Source organism: Nipponia nippon, unplaced genomic scaffold, assembly GCF_047370975.1.
Source record: "Nipponia nippon isolate SJK-2023a ecotype South Korea unplaced genomic scaffold, ASM4737097v1 scaffold_1, whole genome shotgun sequence".
Classification (NCBI taxonomy): domain Eukaryota; kingdom Metazoa; phylum Chordata; class Aves; order Pelecaniformes; family Threskiornithidae; genus Nipponia; species Nipponia nippon.
The window spans coordinates 76,236,054-76,259,001 of record NW_028262290.1 but is presented as its reverse complement, the minus strand read 5'-3'; the positions used below and the strand labels follow the sequence as shown (position 1 = coordinate 76,259,001).

Sequence of the window (22,948 nt, the reverse complement as noted above, 5' to 3'; positions counted from 1 at the left end):
CGGGCCGAGCGGGAGGCGGGAAGGCTCGCAGCGTCACCGGCTCGGGCGCGCCGGGGCAATGGAGGAGCGAGGCCCGCGCGCCGGCCTCCCTGCTCCCTATTGGCTGCGCCTGCGGAGCGCCCTCCAATAGGCGCGGGGTCCGTGCCTCGGGAGGCGGGCCGGCGCCGCCCCGGCCGCCGCGCGCCGGCGGGCGCTGAGTCGCGCGGGCCCCGCCCCGGCCCCGCCCCCAGGAGCGGAGCGCGGGCGGGCGGGGCCGTGGGGGGCGGCGGGGGCGGCGGGGCCGGGCGAGGCGGGGCTCCGCAGCGGGCGGCTGCAGCGGGCGAGGGGCCGGGGCCGGGGCCGGGGGGCGCGGAAGGGGCTGTGGCGTTTGCCGCCTGCCCGGGCCGCTGCCAGCGGCAGCAGGCAGCCGCCGCCGAGTCGAAGGCGGCGTGGCCCGACCCGGCCCTCGGTCGCCGGGGCGAGCAGCCCCCGGGCCGGCGCGGTCGGCAGCGGAGCCCGGGTAGAGGAGCCGCTCCGCCTGGTGGCAGAGCTGCGGGCGGAGGTGGGCAGGCCGGGGAGAGAGAGCCTGAGACGGCGGGAGTGGCGCCCCGCCTTCCCGAGAGGGCCGGCGGGCAGAGGGGGCCCGGGACGCGGAGGGGGCGCCGTCCCCTCTCCGCCAGGCTGAGCCCGGTGCCGTGAGGGGTGGGGCGGTGGCGACACGGTGCTGCCCGGCGCGGCCCGCTCGGCGCCCGCCAGTGTGCAGGCCGGAGCCGCTGCCCAGGGAGGCCTGGTGCCTGCCGGGGCCCGGGTTAAAGCCGTGGAGAGGAAGCTTCCCGCCCTGGTGCAGCCCGTAGGTTACTGTCCGTTATCGATTTCCCAGGTGGGCAGCGAGGAAGTCGCAGCCAGAAGTCCGGGGGCGATCAGGAGAGACTTCAGGGCCTTGGGACGACGGCTTAAGGGAGCCGGAGCACAAGCAGCGTTCTCCTCTGTCCTTCCAGTTGCGGGGAAGGATGCGGGAAGACCCAGGGAGAGCCAGCGGATCAATACCTGGCTCCGAGCCTGGTGTCAGCGGCAGAATTTGGGGTTTTTTGATCATGGCTCGGCCTACAGGACTGCAGGCCTGCAGGCGACAGACAGGGTACGCCTGCCTCGAAGCGGGAAAAGGATCCTTGCGCAGGAGTTAGCAGGGCTCATTGAAAGAGCTTTAAACGAGAGATTTGAAGGGGGAAAGGGATAAAACCAGGCTCGCTAGAGATAAGCCGGGGGGCGACATGCCAGTGTTTGAGGGACAGCGTGCTAGCGAGGTCCTTCGGTCTGCCGTCTCGGTGGAGGCAGGGGATGGAGAGCCATGCGGTAGCAAAGACGCACGGGCTATGGATGTATTAGAAACCACATAAGCGCCTGAGAATGGTGATGTAGGAATTGAGGCTTCTCCCTCCAAAAAGGTGGCAGGAGCAATAGCCCAGCTGAACTGCATCTACACCAATGCCCGCAGCACGGGCAACAGACAGGAGGAGCTGGAAGCCATTGTGTAGCAGGAAAACTGACATAGTTGCCATCACAGAAACGTGGTGGGGTGACTCGCGCAACTGGAGTGCTGCAATGGATGGGCATAAACTGTTCAGAAGGGACAGGCAAGGAAGGAGAGGCGGCGGGGTAGCCCTCTATGTTAGGGAGTGTTTTGACTGTCTAGAGCTTAATGATGGTGACGAAAGGGTGGAGTGTTTATGGGAAAGAGCCGGGGGGAAAGCCAACGAGGCAGATATCATGGTGGGAGTCTGCTGTAGAGTACCCAACCAGGATGAAGAGGCGGACGAAGTATTCTGTAAGCAGCTGGGAGAAGTCTCGCAATCACTAGCCCTTGTTCTCGTGGGGGACTTCAACGTAACGGATGCCTGCTGGAAGTACAATACAGCGGAGAGGAAACAGTCTCGGAGGTTCCTGGAGTGTGTGGAAGATAACTGCCTGACGCAGCTGGTGAGGGAGCCAGCTAGGGAAGGCGCCCTGTTGTTTGCAAACAGAGAAGGACTTGTGCGTGATGTGACATTTGGAGGCTGTCATGGGCACAGCAGTCATGAAGTAATAGAGTTTTCGATTCCTGGGGAAGGAAGGAGGGGGGTGGCACGTATGGGGCAGCCAGGTGATCAGGCCCAGCCAGCATGGGTTTATGAAAGGCAGATCCTGCTTGACCAACCTGATCTCCTTCTATGACAAGGTGACCCGCTTGGTGGATGAGGGAAAGGCTGTGGATGTTGTCTACCTGGACTTTAGTAAAGCCTTTGACACAGACTCCCACAGCATTCTCCTGGAGAAACTGGCTGCTCATGGCTTGGACGGGTGTACCCTTTGATGGGTAAAAAACTGCCTGGACGGCCGGGCCCAAAGAGTTGTGGTGAATGGAGTTAAATTCAGTTGGTGGCCGGTCACGAGTGGTGTTCCCCAGGGCTCAGTGTTGGGCCCGGTTCTGTTGAATATCTTTATCGATGATCTGGATGAGGGGATCAAGTGCACCCTCAGTAAGTTTGCAGATGACACCAAGTTGGGTGGAAGTGTTGATCTGCCTGAAGGTAGGAAGGCTCTACAGAAGGATCTGGACAGGCTGGATCGATGGGCCAGGGACAACTGTTTGAGATTCAACAAGGCTCAGTGCCAGGTCCTGCACTTGGGTCACAACAAACCCATGCAACGCTACAGGCTGGGAGAGGAGTGGCTGGAGAGCTGCTTGGCAGAAAAGGACCTGGGGGTGTTGGTCGACAACCAGCTGAATATGAGCCAGCAGTGTGCGCAGGTGGCCAAGAGGGCCAATGGCTTCCTGGCTTGTATCAGCAATAGTGTGGCCAGCAGGACCAGGGAGGTGATAGTGCCCCGGTACTTGGCACTGGTGAGGCCACACCTCGAGTACTGTGTTCAGTTTTGGGCCCCTCACTCCAAGAAGGACATTGAGGTGCTGGAGCGTGTCCAGAGGAGGGCAACGAAGCTGGTGAAGGGTCTGGAGCACATGTCTTATGAGGAGTGGCTGAGGGAACTGAGGTTGTTTAGCCTGGAGAAGAGGAGGCTGAGGGGAGACCTTATTGCTCTCTACAACTACCTGAAAGGAGGCTGTAGCGAGGTGGGGGTCGGTCTCTCCTCCCAAGTAACAAGTGATAGGACAAGAGGAAACGGCCTCAAGTTGCGCCAGGGGAGGTTTAGATTGGATACTAGGAAAAGTTTCTTCACCGAAAGGGTAGTCAGGCACTGGAACAGGCTGCCCAGGGAAGTGACTGAGTCCCTGTCCCTGGAGGTATTTAAAAGACGAGTAGATGTGGTGCTTAGGGACATGGTTTAGCGGTGGACTTGGCAGTGCTAGGTTAACGGTTGGACTTGATGATCTTAAAGGTCTTTTCCAACCCAAACGATTCTATGATTCTGAGAGTGTTTAAACGGGAAACACGGAGAAGAACCCTTCCTGAGAGGCAGAGGAGGCGTGCCCTGGCATTTACGTGTGTTCGGTGGCTGCAGGAGCCAAAGTGCTGCGGCTCCTCCCGTGTCGAGCTCGGCGGCTGCCTGAAACGGCAGGGTGGCCACCTCCCGTCAGCATGCCCCGCTGTTTGTGTCTCTCCTTTCGGCGAGAAGGCCCTCTGGATGCCCGTCACTCAGTTTGGAGGAGGCTGGAGGAGCACAGGATCACGGCAACCCACTTTGAAATTAGCGCACCAACCTAGATGCAAATTGGCGCACGGTGCTGCAGTTAAACCTCTGGCATTAACATAGTCACGTCTGTGTGGGCGAGCATTTAATTTCCCGTGAGAAACATTCCTTACAGTTACTGTCAGGCTTTTGTTATACGTCAAGCTTGTTACACCGTTAGTGCAGACAGCGTATTAAACTGTCTACGCTACTACGCAAGCTATCATCTGAGACCGAATTGGGCTAACATTTATAGTTGGCAACACTGCTGCCATCAGCCTTCCCCCGGGGCGTGCCTGCCCGATTTCCCTCGGGCTGCACAGGGGCAGGGAGCGAAGGAGCCTGCAGCTGCAAGCCCCCTCGGGAACAGAGGCTGCAGCGAGGCAGGGCTAAAGAAACGGGCCGCAGGGCGAATGAAACGGGCCGCTGCCTTGTCCGCCCGGATTGCGCCCGAGCCGCAAACCAAAGCCGAAGCTGGGCGGCTGGCTCCAGCGGCAGACACAGCTGCAGGACCGTGCAGAACTTTGCGGAAGAGTCGGCGTCGACCCCGGTTATGGCCGGGCGTTTTTCAGACTCGTGTTGCTGAGGAGGAAACTTCCCGCAGGAACGCTCATCGGCAAAGCAACTTGTTCGAAGAACACATTGAGAGCAAGTCACCGATGGTGAAAAGCAGGGCACTGACGGGACCTGAGTGGGGAAGTTGGACCCCTTACAACGCGTCTGGCATGAATAAAACGGGAAAAGCTTGCTTAATAGCACAGACAGACAATAGTCAATAGTTTTGTTTCCATTTATTAACGCTGCCAATTAAAGCCTACATGTCTGTTTAACAGGCTTTGGATACAGATTTTAAAGGAACTCGACAGCTCACAAATCATAATAAAAAAGCACTAAGCATCTGATTATTTTTCCATTTGGCTCTACACATGCTACATAGATATTGTAATTATTACTATTATTATTATTATTATTATTCTTTAATCTGCCCCCACCACCCTGATTTTCAGGGTTCTCAGTTTTATTTCTCATTTGCTCCTCTGTTTGAGCAATTCAAGTTTACGCACGTCTCAAGGTTTAGACTGCTGTTGTAAGGCAACTGCAATGTGAGTACTACTCATCAGATATGGTATCCTTACAGGACACAACAACAACAAAACAACCAACAACCATGAGGATAATGTTATATTTAAAAGCAAGAGAAAATTAGAAATTTAATAATTCTAATGCAGTTCAGAGTATAATATTGTTGTGGTTTAACCTGGCAGACAGCTAAGTACCACACAGCTGCTCACTCACTCACTCCCCCTGGGGGTGGGATGGGGGAGAGAATCAGAAGAGTAAATGTGAGAAAACTCGTGGGTTGAGATAAAGACAGTTTAATAGGTAAAGCAAAAGCCGCGTGCCCAAGCAAAGCAAAGCAAGGAATGCATTCACTGCTTCCCATGGGCAGGCAGGTGTTCAGCCATCCCCAGGAAAGCAGGGCTCCATCATGCGTAACGGTGACTTGGGAAGACAAACGCCATCACTCTGAACATCCCCCCCTTCTTTCTTCTTCCCCCAGGTTTATATGCTGAGCATGACGTCATATGGTATGGCATAGCCCCGCTCAGCAGTAACTAAAATATCCCTGATTATCAACACTGTTACTACCACTGTTTTCAGCACAAATCCAAAACATAGCCCCATGGTAGCTACTGTGAAGAAAATGAACTCCATCTCAGCCAAAACCAGCACAAATGTATTAGCAACACTTTCATAAATACATATCTTGTCAATATTTCACCATCATTAATAAAATATATTTATAATCTGTCATTATTATTAAGAACGTAGGTATTGCACTAGCACTCATTTAAAAAAAATATGTATGGTTACTGAAAAGTTACTTTTTCCCTCCTTCTCTAGTAGCCGTGCTGTCTCCTTGGAGATGCGGATATTCTACTAAAGTACAATTGGGAGATTTTGTAAATATTTTTCACATCGAACAGTATTATTCGGCACAGACTGTATTAGCTTTTGCACACAAGGCACAATAAATCCAGGTTCACATATTAACTATTCATAAATACAGTATTTCCCACTTACAGATACGTTGGAAAGCTACAGAACAGAAACCGCAGTTATGTTCTTCTTTCAAAAATGTTCTGTTCAGCACTTTTGTTCTTGAGTTGATTACATAGCCCAGATTTAGCGTTAATACTCTACGAAGGAATTACCACGTGGGGAAAAGAGGGTATGAGAGACTGAATACTAAGGCGGCCTTCACCAACTACATCTTCAAGTCATCCCAGAATTTCAGAAAATCTAGAGCTGTGAATTTCCGATTTCTGTATTGGGCTGGCCATGGGGAAATGTAATGCCGTGGGTCTTGTCGCTGCTGTTTATTAGAAGACTTACTTACGTCCCTTCTTTGAAACCAAAAATGAAGTAACTTTTACTGCATTTACAGTATTTTAAATCAACCCTGATCCTAAATTCTTTGCCAAAAGGAGCTTTGGTGTCTGGACAACAGCCGCTTCTAAAACTGATGCCCATACGCTGAAAAACGTTTAATTGCCTGTCAGTTTTGGCAATGTTTTCCCACAAATGCCTCGAGGGGACCTGTGTCTAATTCTGGGCTGCTGGGAACATTTCACCCCTCCTGGGTTTGGATGCGCGTCCTGCCCGCGTCCCTGTTCTACAGCAGGGTGAGGCTCCCGCAGGCGTGCATCATCCACCTCTGCTCTGGTTTCCACGGAGAGGCTTTCCACCAAAATCCTCCGATGTTCAGTCTGGTGTTGCCTTACCTCATGCATTTCTTTTCCAGTACTTATTAGCTAGATTTTAATCTCAGTTATAGTCACATCAGCCCACAGCAACTCCACTTCGTTGCAGGGGAATTTTCCTGGATTTACTCTATGAGCTATAAGCTTAATTTCATGAAACTGCACGTTTGATGGTCTCCTTGCAGCTTCCCAAATGTAGGAAGTACGCTTGCAAGGGACGGCGGAAGAAAGCTGAATGATTGTGCAAGTTGTCCAAGGTGCTTTAGAGTTAATATGAGCAGGAAAAGGAAGAGCTTACAAGAAATGCAAGTGTAGAAGTGGATCCTACAGATTATTTTTGTTGGAGTAGCTATTTGCTTTGTTCTTATTTACATAGAAATAACTGTCTGGAATTTATGTTTTCAAAATGGCAGAGGTGCTTTAATTAAAGGCAGATATTGCTTCTGACTGTCATTTTGCCTCTTGACCTGCCTTCGACAGGATGACACATCAATGGCTTGTGTCACGTACGCGTTATTTGACTTTCTCTGAAGGTTAATTGGCTTCCAATATTTTCATATGCCATGCATCACTGCTAAGGGAAGAAAACCACGGCTGGGGGGGCCCCTCAGCATATTTTGGGGGTTATTTCTCTTCGTTTCTATTTTAATTGTAATTTGTTGCATGTTAGCTAATTTGAGAAACAAAGAGCAGCGTTTTTGCCGTCACATTTCTGAGCACATTTTGTCAAAGGCTTATGACACAAGGAAGTAAGCAGAATGGTAGCCAGGAAAAGAAATCGCATCTCTCTTTCACAGAACCTAGCTTACAGGTTGTTTTCAAGTAATCACTGCTTATAATAACAACTTGGTTAAAAATATGCAGTACCAGGTAGCACGTGGCTTTTGACAAAGCTCTTAAGAAGGAGCTTTTAAGAGGCCTCATTATGAACGATCAAAGTGAAAGCCTATAGCCCGCATAAGCTATTTGCTGAGATTTGACAAAAGGGCTGTTTTAAAAGCAAACCCTTTAGAAGAAAGCAGAGAGCCTGCCAGAAGGACGGTTAGCGCTCATTTAGCGCTCACTCCCCCCGACCTGGCTGTGCGATGAGGGAAGTCTCGAAGCCCTGACTTCATTGACCAAATTCCTGCAGCACGCGTGCCACGACACGGTAGTGCCCCAGACCGTGGCAACAGCGTTTGCGCCTGCCTGCTTAGATGGGACCTGAACGGTGCTACAACCAGGCTACTGAAGTTGCCCCAGCTGGGGCTCGTTCTGAAGTCATGGCAAGGTGAAATGAATGGGTTATAACACCTCACGGTTTCACCGGTGGCGAAAGGGGTGGGTGTGCTAGAGGTTAATGGGGACAACGGAGGGAGCACGAACCCTTCCACTTCCATTGCCTGGTTCAATAAATGCTCTCGATTACGAACGGGTAAGAAAGGACAGCTGGAGCCCCCGTGGCTGTGTGCCATGGCAAGATGCAACTACAGAACAGAGAAGGAATGACTAAGGTTACAACACAACTTGCTGGCAAGGATTTTGCTACTGCAGCTGGGCTATATAACAACAGGGTTTGTATTTTTTTTCCTTCGTGATTTGACTTTCCCACCTGCCCGCCCCTAAAATAAAACTTGGCAACCCAGAGAAAGCCAGCTAATTGCTGCCGCTCCACTGCTGTTACTGCTGGTGCTCCCATGCTTTCAGAAGATCGGTCGCCAGCTGTGAGATGTGCTGCCAGGCAAACTTGACGTGGGTGGCTTCCACTGTGCGGGAACAAATAGCAAAACGTAGCACAAACTTCTCTCGCAGGTGGCACGGGACCAGATGGATCTTCTTGGCCTCATTTATGCGTTTAAGCAGCGCCTCATTGAGTTCATTTGAGCCCTGAAATCATTGCAATTCAGCGGATACGGTGGTGAATTTCAGAAGCAAGCTTGGAAGCTGTAAATCCCACCAAGCAGCCAAGCCCAAGTGCCACCAGTATCACACAGCCGCTTTCTTGTCTCTCAGTGCTTTGCCATCAAAGGACTACAAAAGCTGACGGCACAAGAGAGAACTTTTCAGCCACAAAGCCATTTACGGATTAAATGGGGTTTAGAAGCAGTGTTCACACCGGGGCACTTGTGACAGCTGACTGCTTTCTTGGGACCTAAGGTCATGAGCTATGTAGCGTCATGTAAAAGCATTCATTCTTGCATCCATGTCCTTACACTTTTCTTAGATCTAATCAAACAAACGTGGGAGGAAGTTGCGCAATGAACTATACCAACATTTGTAAAACAAACCTTCCAGTCTTCACTTAAGCACGGCTGCTGTGAGAGTCTTTTGAAGGTGAAGACGGAAATCTTGCCCTTAGTCAAGAAAGAGTTACGGTAAAGCATCCCTGCCGTAAGTAAGCTTCGTACTATCAGTAGAAACCCTAAAAAAGTGTTGGCCTCGAGTTCTATAGGAAGCGTGGGCCGCAGAATCCTACAGAGTGGGTTTGGGGGGCATTTTGGAAATGTGGCAAACTGACCCTCCGTCTGGAAGTAAAGAGTCTTCTGCCTTCCGGGAAACAAAGATATAAATGTTAAATACCTTGCAGAAGGTCAGAGGGACTCTACATGCATGCAGTATTGAATTTTATCTCCTTCTCGTGTACTTCATTCTCCTTGTGCGCAAGTAGTAAATGTGAGCATTTCCCTTAGAGCAGCTGTACGCTCTTGGTATCAGCTCTCAAAAGAAACAGGACTGCACGGAGGAATATGCTTCTTTTGCAGGTTCAGCTAACGCTGCATCAATGGTTTTCCTAGTTCATGTCCATCAGCATTTGAGAATAAACAAAAGGTGTCGTCAGACTTTCAAAACCAGCAGTGAATTGCTTTAAATGAAAACAGTGAAAGAAGGGCTCCCAGAAATCTCGGGATTTTTGTCTGATTTAGCAGCCCAGGATGAAGTGCTAGCTGCATGTCTTTGACAGTCTTTGTTGCCCAAATTAAAGGAACCCGTCTGTCTAACGTTTGTATCAGCAGACCGAGAGACGGCTTCAGCTTTGCCGGGCAGTTTGCCGTAATAGCTTAGGACATACCACGTTGATCGTGAGTGCTATAGTTCCATTGTTTGGGGAACTACCTTGGCTATTGTACGGCCTTCACTCTTTCCGGTACACTGCTGGTAACGCAGAATTGCAAGGGATGCGAGGAGCATCTGCGCTTTTATCGCAGTGTTCCCTTACTGAACACTGACTGCGGTAACAGAGTCACAAATGGACCAATCTGTCTGTTCAGCGGCGTTTTTGTTACTGTAGCGGCATAGGTCTTCCTGAGAACATCGGTATCAGAAAACACGGTCTCTCAAATCTGCCCGGTTGTGACTTGCCCGCTTAGCCTTTTCCATATAAAAACAAAGCCTAAGTTTCCCATCGGCACGGAGGATAAATGTTTCATCCCCGTGGGTTTGGATCATACGAGAGTTAGAGCTGAACCCGAGTCAACACCTTGCTCTGACATAGCCCAAGCTGTCAGGGGATTTGGATGAGAGCCTGCAATTCATGGCCTAGCCTAAGTCTCGTAGCAGATATTGACGCAACTCGAATGCTCCTGACGAAGAAAGGACCAAGTCTGGTGTTTTGCAAGTCCCCACCCATTATGGGTCAGTCACTGGTGGCAATGAGATAGTGCTTTCGTATCAAAGGTAATCCATCATTACAATGATGATCCTTGCCTTTAATATGAAATGCATAGCACTAGCTTTTAGGCAATACAAGCGGTTATACGATGTGAAGTTAATGCCCTTGGCAGGGTGACGGGAGGGAGGAGAAAGATTTATATGTCTGTCTTCTTCTCTGCTCTCACAGCTGCGCCTCGGGGCTGCTGTGACACTCGGGTGTCACGTCAAATTGAAGTTAGTAGTGCCCTCCCCTCTCCCAGAGCTTTGAGGAGCCAGCAGCCAGCTCTGATTGAGTCTGTCAGCTTCGATAAGACACTCTTCTCACCCCCTCGGAGAAATGACTGGCCTGCCTTGTATTCATCTGCAGACATGACACGGAGGCCAAAAATTAACCCTTTGGCATGATACGTTTGATGAAATAGGTATAATATGAAAGCCATGGATTATTAGTCCATCTGCTCAACAGCGTGAAAGGCAAAAAATTAAGAGTTACAGCTAAGCAAAAAAATAAAAAAGGATTTCTCAGGAACAAAGGAGGGAAAAATATGTCATACTTTCACAGCTGCGCAGCACTACAGTTCAGGTCCCCTGCCCCTCAGTCCTACTGTGACTACGTGAAAGTTACAAGTGTCCTACTTCTACGATGCATTTTAATAGGAATTACAGAAATCACAGGAAGATTTTTGAAAGAGTGCTTTAAAAAGCAAATAGAGCTGCAAAAAAACCCTTTAAACCACTCTTCCTTTAAAAGCTTGTTAGTTTTGTTTTCTTTTTATTGGACAGGGAAGGCAGGCGATGAGCACACTGCCGTTTCAACATTGGTTTTCAGCAGAATCACGCCTTTCTTCTACAACTTGTCCAAAAGTTTCTTAGCTGGGTGTCCAATATTTACATCCTATTGTCAAATTGTCCTTCCCCGTAGACCTGATTTCTTCCTCTGGATCATCAGGGACAGGAGAACAGCTGTAGGCGAACCACTGGTCTGATCAGCAGTGACAACTCCTGTGTTGCTATGCTCCATGTCGCCAGCTAAAAAGCTCATTTAGGTATCATCTGAACTAGAAAACACCAGTGCTGGTATTATTATTGCTAGGTGTTCAGACCCAGTGTCAGTGTCACAGTCCAGCCCTTTACAGAGACTTCAGTTGCCAGCTCCTCTATTAAATGAGTTCTTTACCTAAAATGAGACACTGAGCCCCCTTTAATGTCTGATTAAACAAGTGAACCCTCCCAACTACTGCAGCGCTGAGTGCAGAGCGAGTCTTCTAGTTTCTGTTGGGCAAGGTCTCTACATCAGTGAACTTGGCACTCACGGAGATTTTGGGGAGTGAAAGGCCAAGAGGGGCAAAAGGGTCATGTTCAGCAAGAAAAAGCAGACCAGGGCCCAGGGCAGTCGGGAAGCTGGCCTCCTATGCAACCGGTTCTGACTCCTGTCTTGCTCCAGTTTGCCCAGGCTGACTGTAGGATTTTATCAGTGACAATGTATTCTTTGAAGAAAACAACAAAAAGGTGTTTACTACTCTAATCTTCATCCATGATTGTCATTTTATGTATATTGATATATAGGCACGCACAATTGTATATTATTAGATATACACACATATAAAATTAACTCGACAAGAAGCATCTAATACCCGCACATACGCTCACACATCACATACAAATGTCTAGGGAAAGGTATTAAAACAATCCTCTTCATCAAAGCCCGTCAAGCACAGAACACAACAGTCACTTTGTATGACTGGGTAGACCATTTGTTTGCCTTGACTATCTATTTCTATAGCCTAATATGCTTGAATGTCTCTTAAGCATTTGATCAATTTTTAACAAAATTGTCTAGAGCTTCTTTCTTTAATCTGCTTTGATCTACATGAGCTCCCTTTGCTTTCCTTAAAAAATAACGAAGTATGTTAACTCCAAAGACTATGTTCAGTTGCAGGTTCTCGTATTGCTATAAAAGTCGACAGAAGAAACAGAAGGTCTTAGCTGCCTTACCTTCAGCCGAAAACAGACCAGTCCCAAGACAACCTCAGCGCAGATCTCAAATCTTTCATCCTGAAGGACTAAATGTTCAAACAGATGCGACAGCCTGACGTGCTGAGAAGAGAAAGATAGTATCTACATTGTATAAATTTGATTCGTCAAGAGAAAAGATGTGCTAAATGGTTCAGGTTCAGTTGAAAAGAGAGGTGATGGCAGTACGATCAAGCAAATGGAGAGCGCGTCTCAGCCAACCTGTTTAGAAGTTGCTGGGGAAAAAAGAGTGGCATTGGGCACCAAGCCAGAGCAGTGGCTTTGAAGCACAGGAAACCAGTGCTCTTCCCAAATCAAACAAGTAGGAAAAACACCAGCAGGCATACTAACAACCAGCTGGGAAGACTCAACATCAGTCCGTGATGCTTGCATACTCATACCACATTTTGCTTTCTCCCCCACGGGAAATGAATTCACGAGCACTTGGAAAAAAAGAACCCATATCCTCATCAGGTGCCTGCAGTGCCTTATCCAGTCCCTCTCTCACTGGCTATCATCGGTTCAGTGCTCACTACCCTAAAAAAAAAAAAAAGACCGCAGCAACCAGCTATTAGAATGACAGTGTGTCGCCGGGCAATAGCCAGCCTGCACCAAAAACTATCAGCAACATCTGGAGTGATGTTTAAAAGGTCCTTAACTTTTATGTATTTATGATTGCAAATAATTTCCTAAAAACAAACAACTAACTCCATGCCTTTTCCTCCCTTTGCGCTTTGCCTATTTGCAAGTTCAAGGGCAGATATCAAACAAAAATGAAACGTTTCACTTCGGACCACGGTTAGATGTGGAATGTTTCCTCTCACAGGAACTTCTTCCAAAGGGGCAACAACAAGGCAAAACAGAAATTACAGAAAAGAAAAGAAAAAAAAACCAAAAACCCAAAAGCAAACCACATTTTGCAATCTTAATCATAGCTTTCTGGTGTTTGTTTATTTCTCAAAATAGAAAAACTTTGTTTACATTGACTCAAAACCTTGATTCAAAAGCTTCCTACTGGGCATCCCGGTACCCTGTGCAACCAGCCAGTCTTACTGGTGTTACCGCTTCCTCTCGGCTGTTTGTTGCATCCATTTATCATCTCCCTCTACAATTAGACCGAAAGCTCTTTGGGTCAGGAATGAGACCAATGAAATGACCAGTCCTTTCCAAGGCCTTTGAATGTTCTGCTAGTAGAAATAGCATGAGTTTACAGCTATGAGAATTGCCCAGAAGCAGATGTATGCATACAGATACCTGTATGCACAAGTGCACGGAAAACGTCTGCGAAATGTGCACCCGTGCGCTCCTGATCTTCTGCTGTCTCCTCCTGTCCTCATGTTCTGTAGCCTTAACCAAGCCGGTGTCTTTTACACAGCTTCGCCAAATTTCTCGCTGCATATACTAGGTCTTGGAAATCAAAGCCATAAAGATATCATGTTCAACGAGAGGAGAATTTCGCAGCCGTTCAGCTGAATGTAATCACCAGCTGCACTTAGTCAAAATTTACCTGGGTAAGAACTGAACGAAACACAAATATAAGGTTCGGCTTACTGCGAGTGGTTTGTACAAGCAAGCTGGACCCATGCTGTGCTTTTCACAGCAGGTATTTATGTCCGCTTTTTGCACCAAAGAATTTTTTCAGGAATTTGCAAGAAATGAAAGCAAGGGAAAATAGAGACCGTGCGGTAAAACACAAGTGAAAATTCTGGAAGTATTTTGCATTCGTGTCTGGATGCAAGTACTTTACCCACAGCAGTGACTGGCAAAGGCGCTGGGGGGCACCCAGGGTTCTGGATGGCCCAGCCCCGGGGCGGCGAGGCAGCGGCGCTTCCACCGGCGCGGCACCTGCGGCAGCTTTGCCTGACGCGGATGCCCGGGCCCTGCACCTCGGGACCATCAGGGTCTGTTCTCCGGCATCGCTTTTACAGAGTGCTGCCGCCAAAGGCGATGAAGCCCAGTAAAGGTGAACAGAATGAGGCCTGGAGATTCCAACGCTGTAAAACCGAGGGGCCCTGGGTGCCACAGCCGCCTCTCAGCGCGTCCGAGAGCTGCGCCCGCGCGCGGGACGTGGCGTGGCGGTAACTCACAGGAGGACGCGTGCGGCGTTGGTGCGCAGCCTTTCGAGACAGGCAGGTAAACCGTGAGAATAAAGTCCTGTCTGGAGAACCCCAGGCACTGGAACTAAGGCTAGGAAAGATGGAGAGGCAAAAGCCGACGGGCTGTTCTCAGTGCTCTGCTGAATGTGTCCACACCAAGCCTGACCTGGGGATGTTTTAAGCCTCCAAATGCTTTTGATTTTGACATTTGTGTCATGCTCTGTCCCTAGCATCATTAACTGAAAGCTGACTGAAAGCTGTTACTTAACCTTCACACCTTCACACAGTGAAATTTAGCAGACTGAAGAAAGGAAGCTTGTAAGGATTTTTTGGGTATGTATGCCTGGCTGTCTGGGGTAAATAACCGCTGCTCTTCTGCAGTGAGAAGGGAAAAAAGAAAGGGATCGAATTCATTTGGTTATTCAGGATTAAGGGAAATGTCCTACAGAATCACTAGTGGGAGCAGTGAACTCGTGAGGCATTAAGACTCGGTCCCTATTTAAAAGAATTTGTACTCGTGTATGCATATGTGTGAATATACATGTAAATAAATGTAAATATAAATAATATAAATATAAAGGCTCCTGCCTTGAGGTGTTTAAACTGAATTTTGATTTTGGGGCAAAGCCTTCAAGAATGACAACAGGTTTTGATTGAAGGGAGCTTCTCTGAAGCATCAGAGTACATGAATGTCTATATGCAAATCAGCATACCTGCCTAGCCTTGATCGCTTCCTACGTCTCCTCCCATAGATTTCACCTCTCTGCCTGCCTTAGCTCGCATCCCACCACGCTCTGAAGGAAAATGCGGACAAAAGGGTCTTCTCAGCAGCCGCTTGGGCTGTGCCGCTCCCCAGCTGAAACGCTATCGCTGGCATTGCTGCTCTGTACAGTTCCAGTTTCTCGGTCTCTGCTGTTAATTTTTAATGGAATTCATTATCCTCGGCAAAGAAAGAAGGATGCGGTACACTGATTTCTTCTGGCCCTGTGGAGGATTCATCTGAGTCCCAGTATTCGTGGGGATCACATACAAAGACATGAACTGCTAAATTTCTCAAATGCCTTCTGAGCTCTTTGAGAGGGCTTAGGCCGATAAAGGAGTAATGTATGGTCAAGCAGTTTGCAAACGGGCCGTTTACAAACGGGCCACTTGGGTTTCACATTGATACTGACTCTGAGTGCTGGGAATCAGTCTAGAAGACTGTCGTCGTTGTTGCTTTTGCCCTTTTTGTAGATCTCCTCTGTGGCTTTGGGACTTATTTACCTCCAAAATTTGTATTTTTCTCTCCCCGCATCCTTCAGAGAAGACCGTCCTCCCCTTCACCATTGCTTTAAAACCTATACTTTGCCATAGGTTAATATTACATGTTGTGTGGGAAAGGAGTGTGTAACTGGCAGGTTTGGAAAACAAAAGAAGTTTCTGTATCTAAATCCAGGTCACACTTTCTCATCTCCCAGGAGTATTTTAGTTCCTGCATGCCTTCCTCAGTACAAGCAAACGCCGGGTTGCAGTGGTTGTCTAGTGATTTTGATGCAGACCTTAAAGCTGCAAACATAACAAACACCTCTTTCTTAAAACATACTAATAAAAGAGAAAAAAGGACAAAAGAAAGAAAGAGAGAAATAGCTTTTGGTGGCAGTTTACATCCAGAAAAAAGAAAAGTTTGTGAAGAGAGAGCTGCAGGTACCTTTGGTGTTCTGTAGAGAAGCTTGCTAATCACACAGCACATGGCGGGGCTTGTTAAGGTCATGCAGTGTTTTCTCCCTCTATGTTAAGGCAGAAGCTCATCACTGTTGAAAATCTCAAATCACTTTATAAGTAACACCTGGCTGCGCAAAAGAAGCCTAACTACAAGTCCATAGACACTGGGTAAATCTTCCTACAGTTTTCTGTGATGTAGGAGCTGAAGTGACTTTTTTTTCTGAGGTGATCACAGCATCTATACTGAGATTTGTATAAACTCAGAAAGAAATTGAAACCCTGGGCCCCACGTCTCTCAATAAGGCCCAGCCCTGCACCTGAGCAGGCATGCCTTAGCTGCTCTTGTAGAGCATGAACAGAAGTGACGTGCCCTACACACAGATGTGTTGGTGCATGAAAACTACGTGGCGTACGACTGCGCGCTGCATCCCGAACGTGGGCACCCCCTTCCCCAGGTTCCAGCCCAAGGAGCTGGTTCAAACCTCTGCTCTCCCGCCTCACTCTGTGTGCCTGGCCTGGCCCTGGGGCAGCTCCTTGCTAACACCACAGAGAGGGAGAACTTCTTCCCGCTCCCCCAGCTCCAGCCACTCTGCCCTGCCCTCAAAGGCTGCAGGACCTGCTTCTGCCACTGTTCCTGGGTCTCTTCTCATTCTACCTAGGTCCCTCTGTGACCCACTGGAATTAATGCAGCTTCAGAAATAATCATGGCAACTACAGGGCTTCACTTCAAACACAGCTGGAAGTCCCAAGCACGCAAGATATGGTACCAGCTCTTCTCCTCAAGGACTGCCTTTGACAGCAAGGGGAATATGAAAGCTGTGATTTGCAAGACGCGACAACTTGGTCAGAAGAAAGCAACTTTCCAAGGCCGAGCACTGGGACAAGCGATGCTAAAGTGAAGTTAACCGGTGCGGCTGAGTTCCAAATGACTTTTTGTTCGGAAACTTGTCTATAGGTTTGAAAATATAAACCCCTGTCAGGCTGGTTTACGTACTTCGTTACTACACTGCCAAAAGAAAAGTCATCACAATAAATCTGGAACCAAGGATAATTCCTGAGAAGAGAGGCCAATGGGCAAGATATGAAGCACATTTAAAAATGTCATTTTGCAGCTGCTGATATAACTTTACCAACATGTCTGCCAGCTCGCAAGAGATATCTGAAATACTACTAGAGGAGGGAGCAAATGGAATGCAATTATTTCCTGAAATGCAAGTTCAACAGAGAACTGCTGGAGATAGAACTGACTTTTTTTAAAAGCTGCTTTGGAACGCACTGAATTTAACCATCACTCATCTGGGGCGGTGGTGGGGGAGGAGAAGCTAACTTAATGGTTCCAGTTTGACAGATGTCTACAGGGACCCAAATTCTGCACTTAATTACCCCTCTTGCCCTTTCAAAGCTGCAACCGTAAGGTCATAACTTATTTTTCTCTGTACACCAGGGAACGCTTTAGTCCTTAATGAAATATTAAACGTACACACTCAATTCAACGAGCCCTTGGGAATCTAGCTGTCTGAATTACCTTTACAAATAAGGGAACCTACCAGAGGTTTACTTTGGAGTCAGTATCTTTAAGAAAAAGATTGATTTGCTTAGCCTTCGTGAGCTGGGCTGTCACAGAAAGTATTAAGAAATGGTCTTCAGCTATGATTATAGGAAGACGAGCGCTTTTTGGCTGGACAGTCAGGGAGATGTCTGGGAGGCAGGGAGAGAGGGAACTTGCTGAATGTAAATACTGACCTGTGGAAATCTGCCTGATAAAAGGCCCCGTAATTAATATGGGGTTTCCAACCCTCTGTTTTCCCAGTGAGAGATTTAGCCCTACTTAAAATCTTGGCATCAGACTAAAATAACGGCAGTCTCCAGAAATCTAGCCTGAGAGAGAAACCCACTGGAAGCTCTAATGGTAGCCTAATAAAGCGATAACAAACCTTGTATCAATTTTTCATCCGAAAGGTAGGTATCGGATTGCCGCAGGGCTAACAGAGCCTCAGGATTGCCACTGTTGTCAAAATTTATTTCTGAAAGCCTCATTAAGGATACAAATCCAATTCAGATCTCTGTAGAGTCACTTGAAAATTAGTGTGATAAAAATGAGAAGCAATGAGGGTACCCTCCATCCCACCACAGGTTACCCAAGAAAGCAAATGCCAATTACCTTGCGGATGTGCTCCTGCAGTCCTGTGACCCCGTACATCCGCAGCACGAACCAGAGCTTCAGGGAGCGGAACCTCCTCCCCAGGGGGATTTGCCAGTGCTGCAAGCCAGGGAGAAGGGAGGGCACCCACGTTAGAAGCCACCCTTGCAGTGATACTGCAGAAATTGTACATTCTGCAATGATTGTGAAGCGCACCACATTGCCACATCCTACAGGCACTTGCTAGAGGGGGGGTCAAATGATAATAGCAATGTCTATTTCTGGTTAATGCCCCGGTGTGACTCTTTAATACTCAAAATTTTCAAATGATGACTGGAAAAGGAGATTGGTGTCAGAATGGAAGGGTGACAAGGCAAATCGAATTTTCTTTGTGCATCCTGAATTCTCCTTGAAGGCTTTGGAAAAATACGTATCTCAGAAGCTCATGGACGCTGCCTTGCTTCCAGTTGTGGGGCTAACATCTACAATGACAGGCCCATTTTCCATTTCAAAACAACAGTGGTTCTATTGGTTAAAGGTTAAAACACAAGTGCCTTTAAAAAAATGTACTATTCACTATGTTAAGGAAAAAAATCTTTAGGACATTTCTTTCTACTGCCTAAACCTTGAGATATCACACGTGCAAGATGATTTCTGCTTTTAAACAATTTTTTTCAAAAAAACAGAGTTTAAAGTTTCAGCTTGAGGAATGATGAAAATTTAGCAAGCTGCATCCTTCCTGGAAAGAAAGATAAGGTTTTGAGGTTTATGATAGTAGCAGAAAATAAAAGCCCTGGAAATACCAGTGTATACAAGTAATAGCATTAATTATTACATTGATGCTGTACTTACCCGATAATCTGTTACAAGGCCTGGAAGTTAAAGAAAAAGTGTTCACATTGTTTCATCACAACAGCCAAAACCTACAATCATTCTAATGCTACTGAAAAAGCTGGATCTTAGCTCTCCTTTCTGTTTGCCACAGCCTTCAGCATCATCAGCGTCAACAGGACCACTGCGCACCTAGCAGGATACCTGCCAGCATGCTAAGCGAAGGTGCTTGTAGTAAGCTTCATTCCTTAGCTAGTCAGAATATACCACGAACAAGTTAAGCAGTTTTCAGGAGGAGAAACACATTTTCCTTGCTGTTAGGCTTCAGATCCTGTGGAGGTGATGGACTAAATGCTGGGTTTATTTTCCTCTTGTAAGGAAAAGAAGTAGCAGATAAAATGGCAGTTATTAATTTTGTTTGAAACAGTTTGCAGCATCCCCAAACTCACTTCATCACTCTTTCTCTGCTTCGACCTACCTTTGAAACTCATTCATGTATCTGTTGCTCATTCTTCAGCACGTCTAATAAGTGACGTGAAAATTTGGTTCAGAATTGACCCCTCCTGTTTGGAGAACAGTATTCTGTGGGGTTTTATGGCTTTTCATTTGATGTAGTGAAAGCCCCTTACAGACACAGACTGACCAAGCCACGAAGCAGCCCAGGGAGGGCGTTAGTAGTTATCATCTTTTATGTGAGCGCACAGAGCCAAGACACATCGACCTTTGCTTTGACTCAGGTAATTACAGTGATTTCACAGTAAAGGAAACTCTAACATGAAGCTGGATTGCTTGCAGTAAGCCAGTGACAGAAATTAAACTGACCTAAAATCTAAAGCACTTCTTTAGGAAAATGTGGAAGCATCTGCTTAGCTTGCTTATTCTGCTTTATTAGTCTGCCGCAGGGCATCAGCTTCACAGGAAAGTATGGACTTAAATTCCACGGGAAAGCGCTGTCTAAGTGCTCCTGGAATTATGAACCTCAAGGTACCATACAGAACCGTAGCTTCTGAATTTGGCCAGTTTGCGTTGTCTAGGTAATTCTCAGCCTTTGTGTGTTCTGGGGGTAACAAGCCTGTATTTCCTGCGGTACGAGCTCTCTTGCCAACGTGCTCTCATCTACGCAGCCAAAACGTAAGAAGCAGCATGGTCCTTCCTCCCGGCAACATACAGCCTTCTGGCTCTTTAACCTGTTCCTAGGTTATTTTCCAGATGAGGAAAAAACCCACACAACAAGCAACAATCATTAACCTGTTTCTGGACCTCAGGAAACGAACACGGTTGTCTCAGCTCGGTAACGAGGAAATTCGCTAACATTCACGTTCTGCTGCATTGTAGCAGGCATTTTTGTTTGATAGCTGTGAGGCCGGTAGCAAAGACAGTAAAGCAACTGGTGACAGATAAATAATCCTACGCTCCTGTAAGGGGCTGTGTCTAATGATCCACAACAACGCCTTTCACAAGCTGTGAAGCAGACTGCAATCAACGGTTAGTCCTTGATTACAAGCCTTAGTCTCGCATCTGTATTTAACCAGGAGGAATTGCATTGCGGGGGCAGAGGTGGCGTCCACAATAGAGCATAAAGCTGCATTCTTCTAACACTGCCGTCAGGATTTCACCTATATCCTGGGTTGCCAGGCAAGCTAGTATAATCTTCCTGGTGTGATGATGCAAATCACGTAAAATCATAATTAATGACAAAATAAAGACTTTCCCCTTGGGGGCACACGTAATTGCCATACGGTTATTAGGAGTAATTGCTCACAGATAGATGCATTTTTCTGCTCACTTAAATTCTTGAGTGAGAGACGAGCAAATTCAAAAATGCTACTTCATCTGCCGTGTAAACCATGATGGGAATTCTCGGACCTGAGACACAGTCAGAAAAATAAGACCCTCCATTAGACCAGTCCTATTTCCCGGAGTGCTGACATCCATAAACCACATAGGGATCAACAGGGCCTTTGCAAATTTGACTATTTTTATGGGAGGCATAAGTGTGGATTGGATTTAACAGTTAAACTAGAGGCATTTTGCATTCGAAAAGTGTTGTCCAGCTCTTTGGAAAATTGATGTCAAATGGGAAGAGAGCACAGAAAAAAGTAGCATCGCTAGACTGGTAGGAATCAGCTGATCTGGTTGGAACCGCTATGCCCAGGTCACATAACGTACTGTCACACCTTCCGAAGGCAAGGCGAAGGCTGAACAACCGCTCACCCAACTGGGGAGATAAAGTTTTCAGGTCAGCTAGGTGGCCTCACTGGAAGCACCTGGTTTTAAGAAAGGTTTCGTTTCCTTCTGGTGTTATTTAACCTGGGGAAGACCTAAGGTTCTCCTATCAGTACTGTCAGTTGGCGCAAGGCCGTATTTTCACTTTTGTTAAGGTTGTATGTTTTCTCCTCAAGACAACTATTTTTCACGTATGCTAAGTAAAAGCTAGGGATGTAAGTATATTTGCCATAACTTGTATTTTTCAAAAAAAAGGCAAAGAAACAGTATATATTTTTTCTTAACAAGCCTAGCCTTTGGAGGGTGAACCTCAGGTCCAGAGTTACTGCCTTTTCCTGTTTACTGCACTGTTCTGTATTTGCATTGCTTGGAAATGTAGAAAAGGAATAAATGCAAAATTTCTGCCAGTTCAGGATTAAGGCACAGGAATCCATTTTTCCTAGGGCTTTTCGGTGAATGGTGGAATTCTGGGTGTTGCTAGGTATGTGCAAGGAGCAGCACGAATCCATTAAGGAGCTTTGTACAGGGCCCACGATTTCGGAGTCCTTTGCCAGCATGTTGTGAAGAGCTTTCGTGAGCGTTTGGTACAAGACAGACAGATAGCCTGCACTTACCTCCTTCTCTACGATCAATGTAAGAACATGAGAGCAACAGGATAATGTCCCAGAGAGCTATCATTCAAAGCAGAGCACGGATATCAAACACAGCTCACCCCCTCCTTGCGCTTTCAGGGAATGTTTGCTTCTGACATGAGCATTTGAAAATTTGAATCTGAGCTCGCATGCATAGCTAAGAAAAAAAGGTCACAGACTTCAGGAACCCTAAAAGCAAATCAGATCTTGAAATCATCCTGGCGAAAGATCTGCGGGGAAGGCAGGTTAAGGGACTCGATACACAGCACCCAATAACGTGTTTATCTGACTAGCAAAAGATCATGAAGCATTTTCTCAACACTCCTACAGAGGGTCAGTGGTAAATCTGGAGCTGGGGAAATCCCAGTACAAAAGTATCAATATAATGCTTTATAAAATGACTTTCCAAACAGCTTTTTGGACTAACTAAAATCTCACTACATGGCTGCTTGCACTTTCACAAGCTTAACTCCCTGCGGCACTTTGAAAATGGAGAGAGGCTCCTAAACAACTTGGGCAGTTTCAAGAATTTTAGTTTTCATCTTAAATCCTTTTTTCCATTAAGTAGCAGTGTGCAAACAAAATTACATTAATAATAACAATCTCATTTAAGTATAAAATTACCAGACTCCTGATGTTGATGCTGCAGGTAGAGAGGTTCTAATTTAAAGGCACCTATTATATCGGATCTTTTTTTCACCCTGTATAAAAAAGAAAGAAATGAAGTCGAGAAATTGAAGAAGTAAAATTGAGGGGACTACATTTCCACAAGAAGTGAAGGCAAATTGAATGCGTTCAAACTGGCGGATTTCCTGAGCACAGCCTGTGCCATTTTCAGTGCTGTTTCACAGCCATATCCGTACTGTGCTTACACGTAGCTAAGTGTAAGGCTCAGCAGGAACGGGCAGCATGGCTGCACGACTGCGTATTTAAAAACAGACAAGAGACAGACACAGAGGATCTTTTTACGGTGACAGACACTCACACCAGAATGTGAGACTAGCGAAAGCAACGCTAATGTTTGCAGTCAACAGAAGTTGCCTTGAAATTACTGCAGTACAAAGCTGTGGGAAGAGCTGTGGCTTCCCAGACACCGTGCTCAGCCACGCTGAGCTTTGTGGGTGCTGGCCGCTGTCGGTCCGTGCTGCGGTGGTGGCAGCAGCAGCCACCGGTAGGGACGAGCCACCCGGCCCAGACTCGGGCTTCCCGCTTGTACCACCCTGCCCATAGCTGGATCCGATGTGCAATGACTGACAGGTACGCTACAGC

At 47.3% G+C, this 22,948-nt stretch overlaps 1 protein-coding gene across 4 annotated transcripts in view; it reads right to left on the bottom strand.

Annotated features, from left to right (window-relative positions):
* Positions 1-4,417: 4,417 nt before the first annotated feature.
* LOC104017967 (aromatic-L-amino-acid decarboxylase-like) overlaps positions 4,418-22,948 on the bottom strand; it is a 73,174-nt gene continuing 54,643 nt past the window's right edge. For 2 of the 4 annotated variants that reach the window (XM_087760093.1, XM_087760103.1), the window contains exons 10-14: positions 22,304-22,380; positions 18,843-18,862; positions 18,012-18,110; positions 12,036-12,137; positions 4,418-8,276 (exon numbers count right to left, since the gene is read on the bottom strand). In XM_087760093.1, the coding sequence (XP_087616219.1) occupies positions 8,070-8,276; positions 12,036-12,137; positions 18,012-18,110; positions 18,843-18,862; positions 22,304-22,380 (505 nt within the window). In that variant the 3' untranslated portion in view covers positions 4,418-8,069. Of the gene's footprint in view, positions 8,277-9,819; positions 10,402-12,035; positions 12,138-15,642; positions 15,695-15,836; positions 15,940-18,011; positions 18,111-18,842; positions 18,863-22,303; positions 22,381-22,948 lie in introns of those variants that run through there. The other 2 variants (XM_087760113.1, XR_015705309.1) reach the window with 2 other exon arrangements.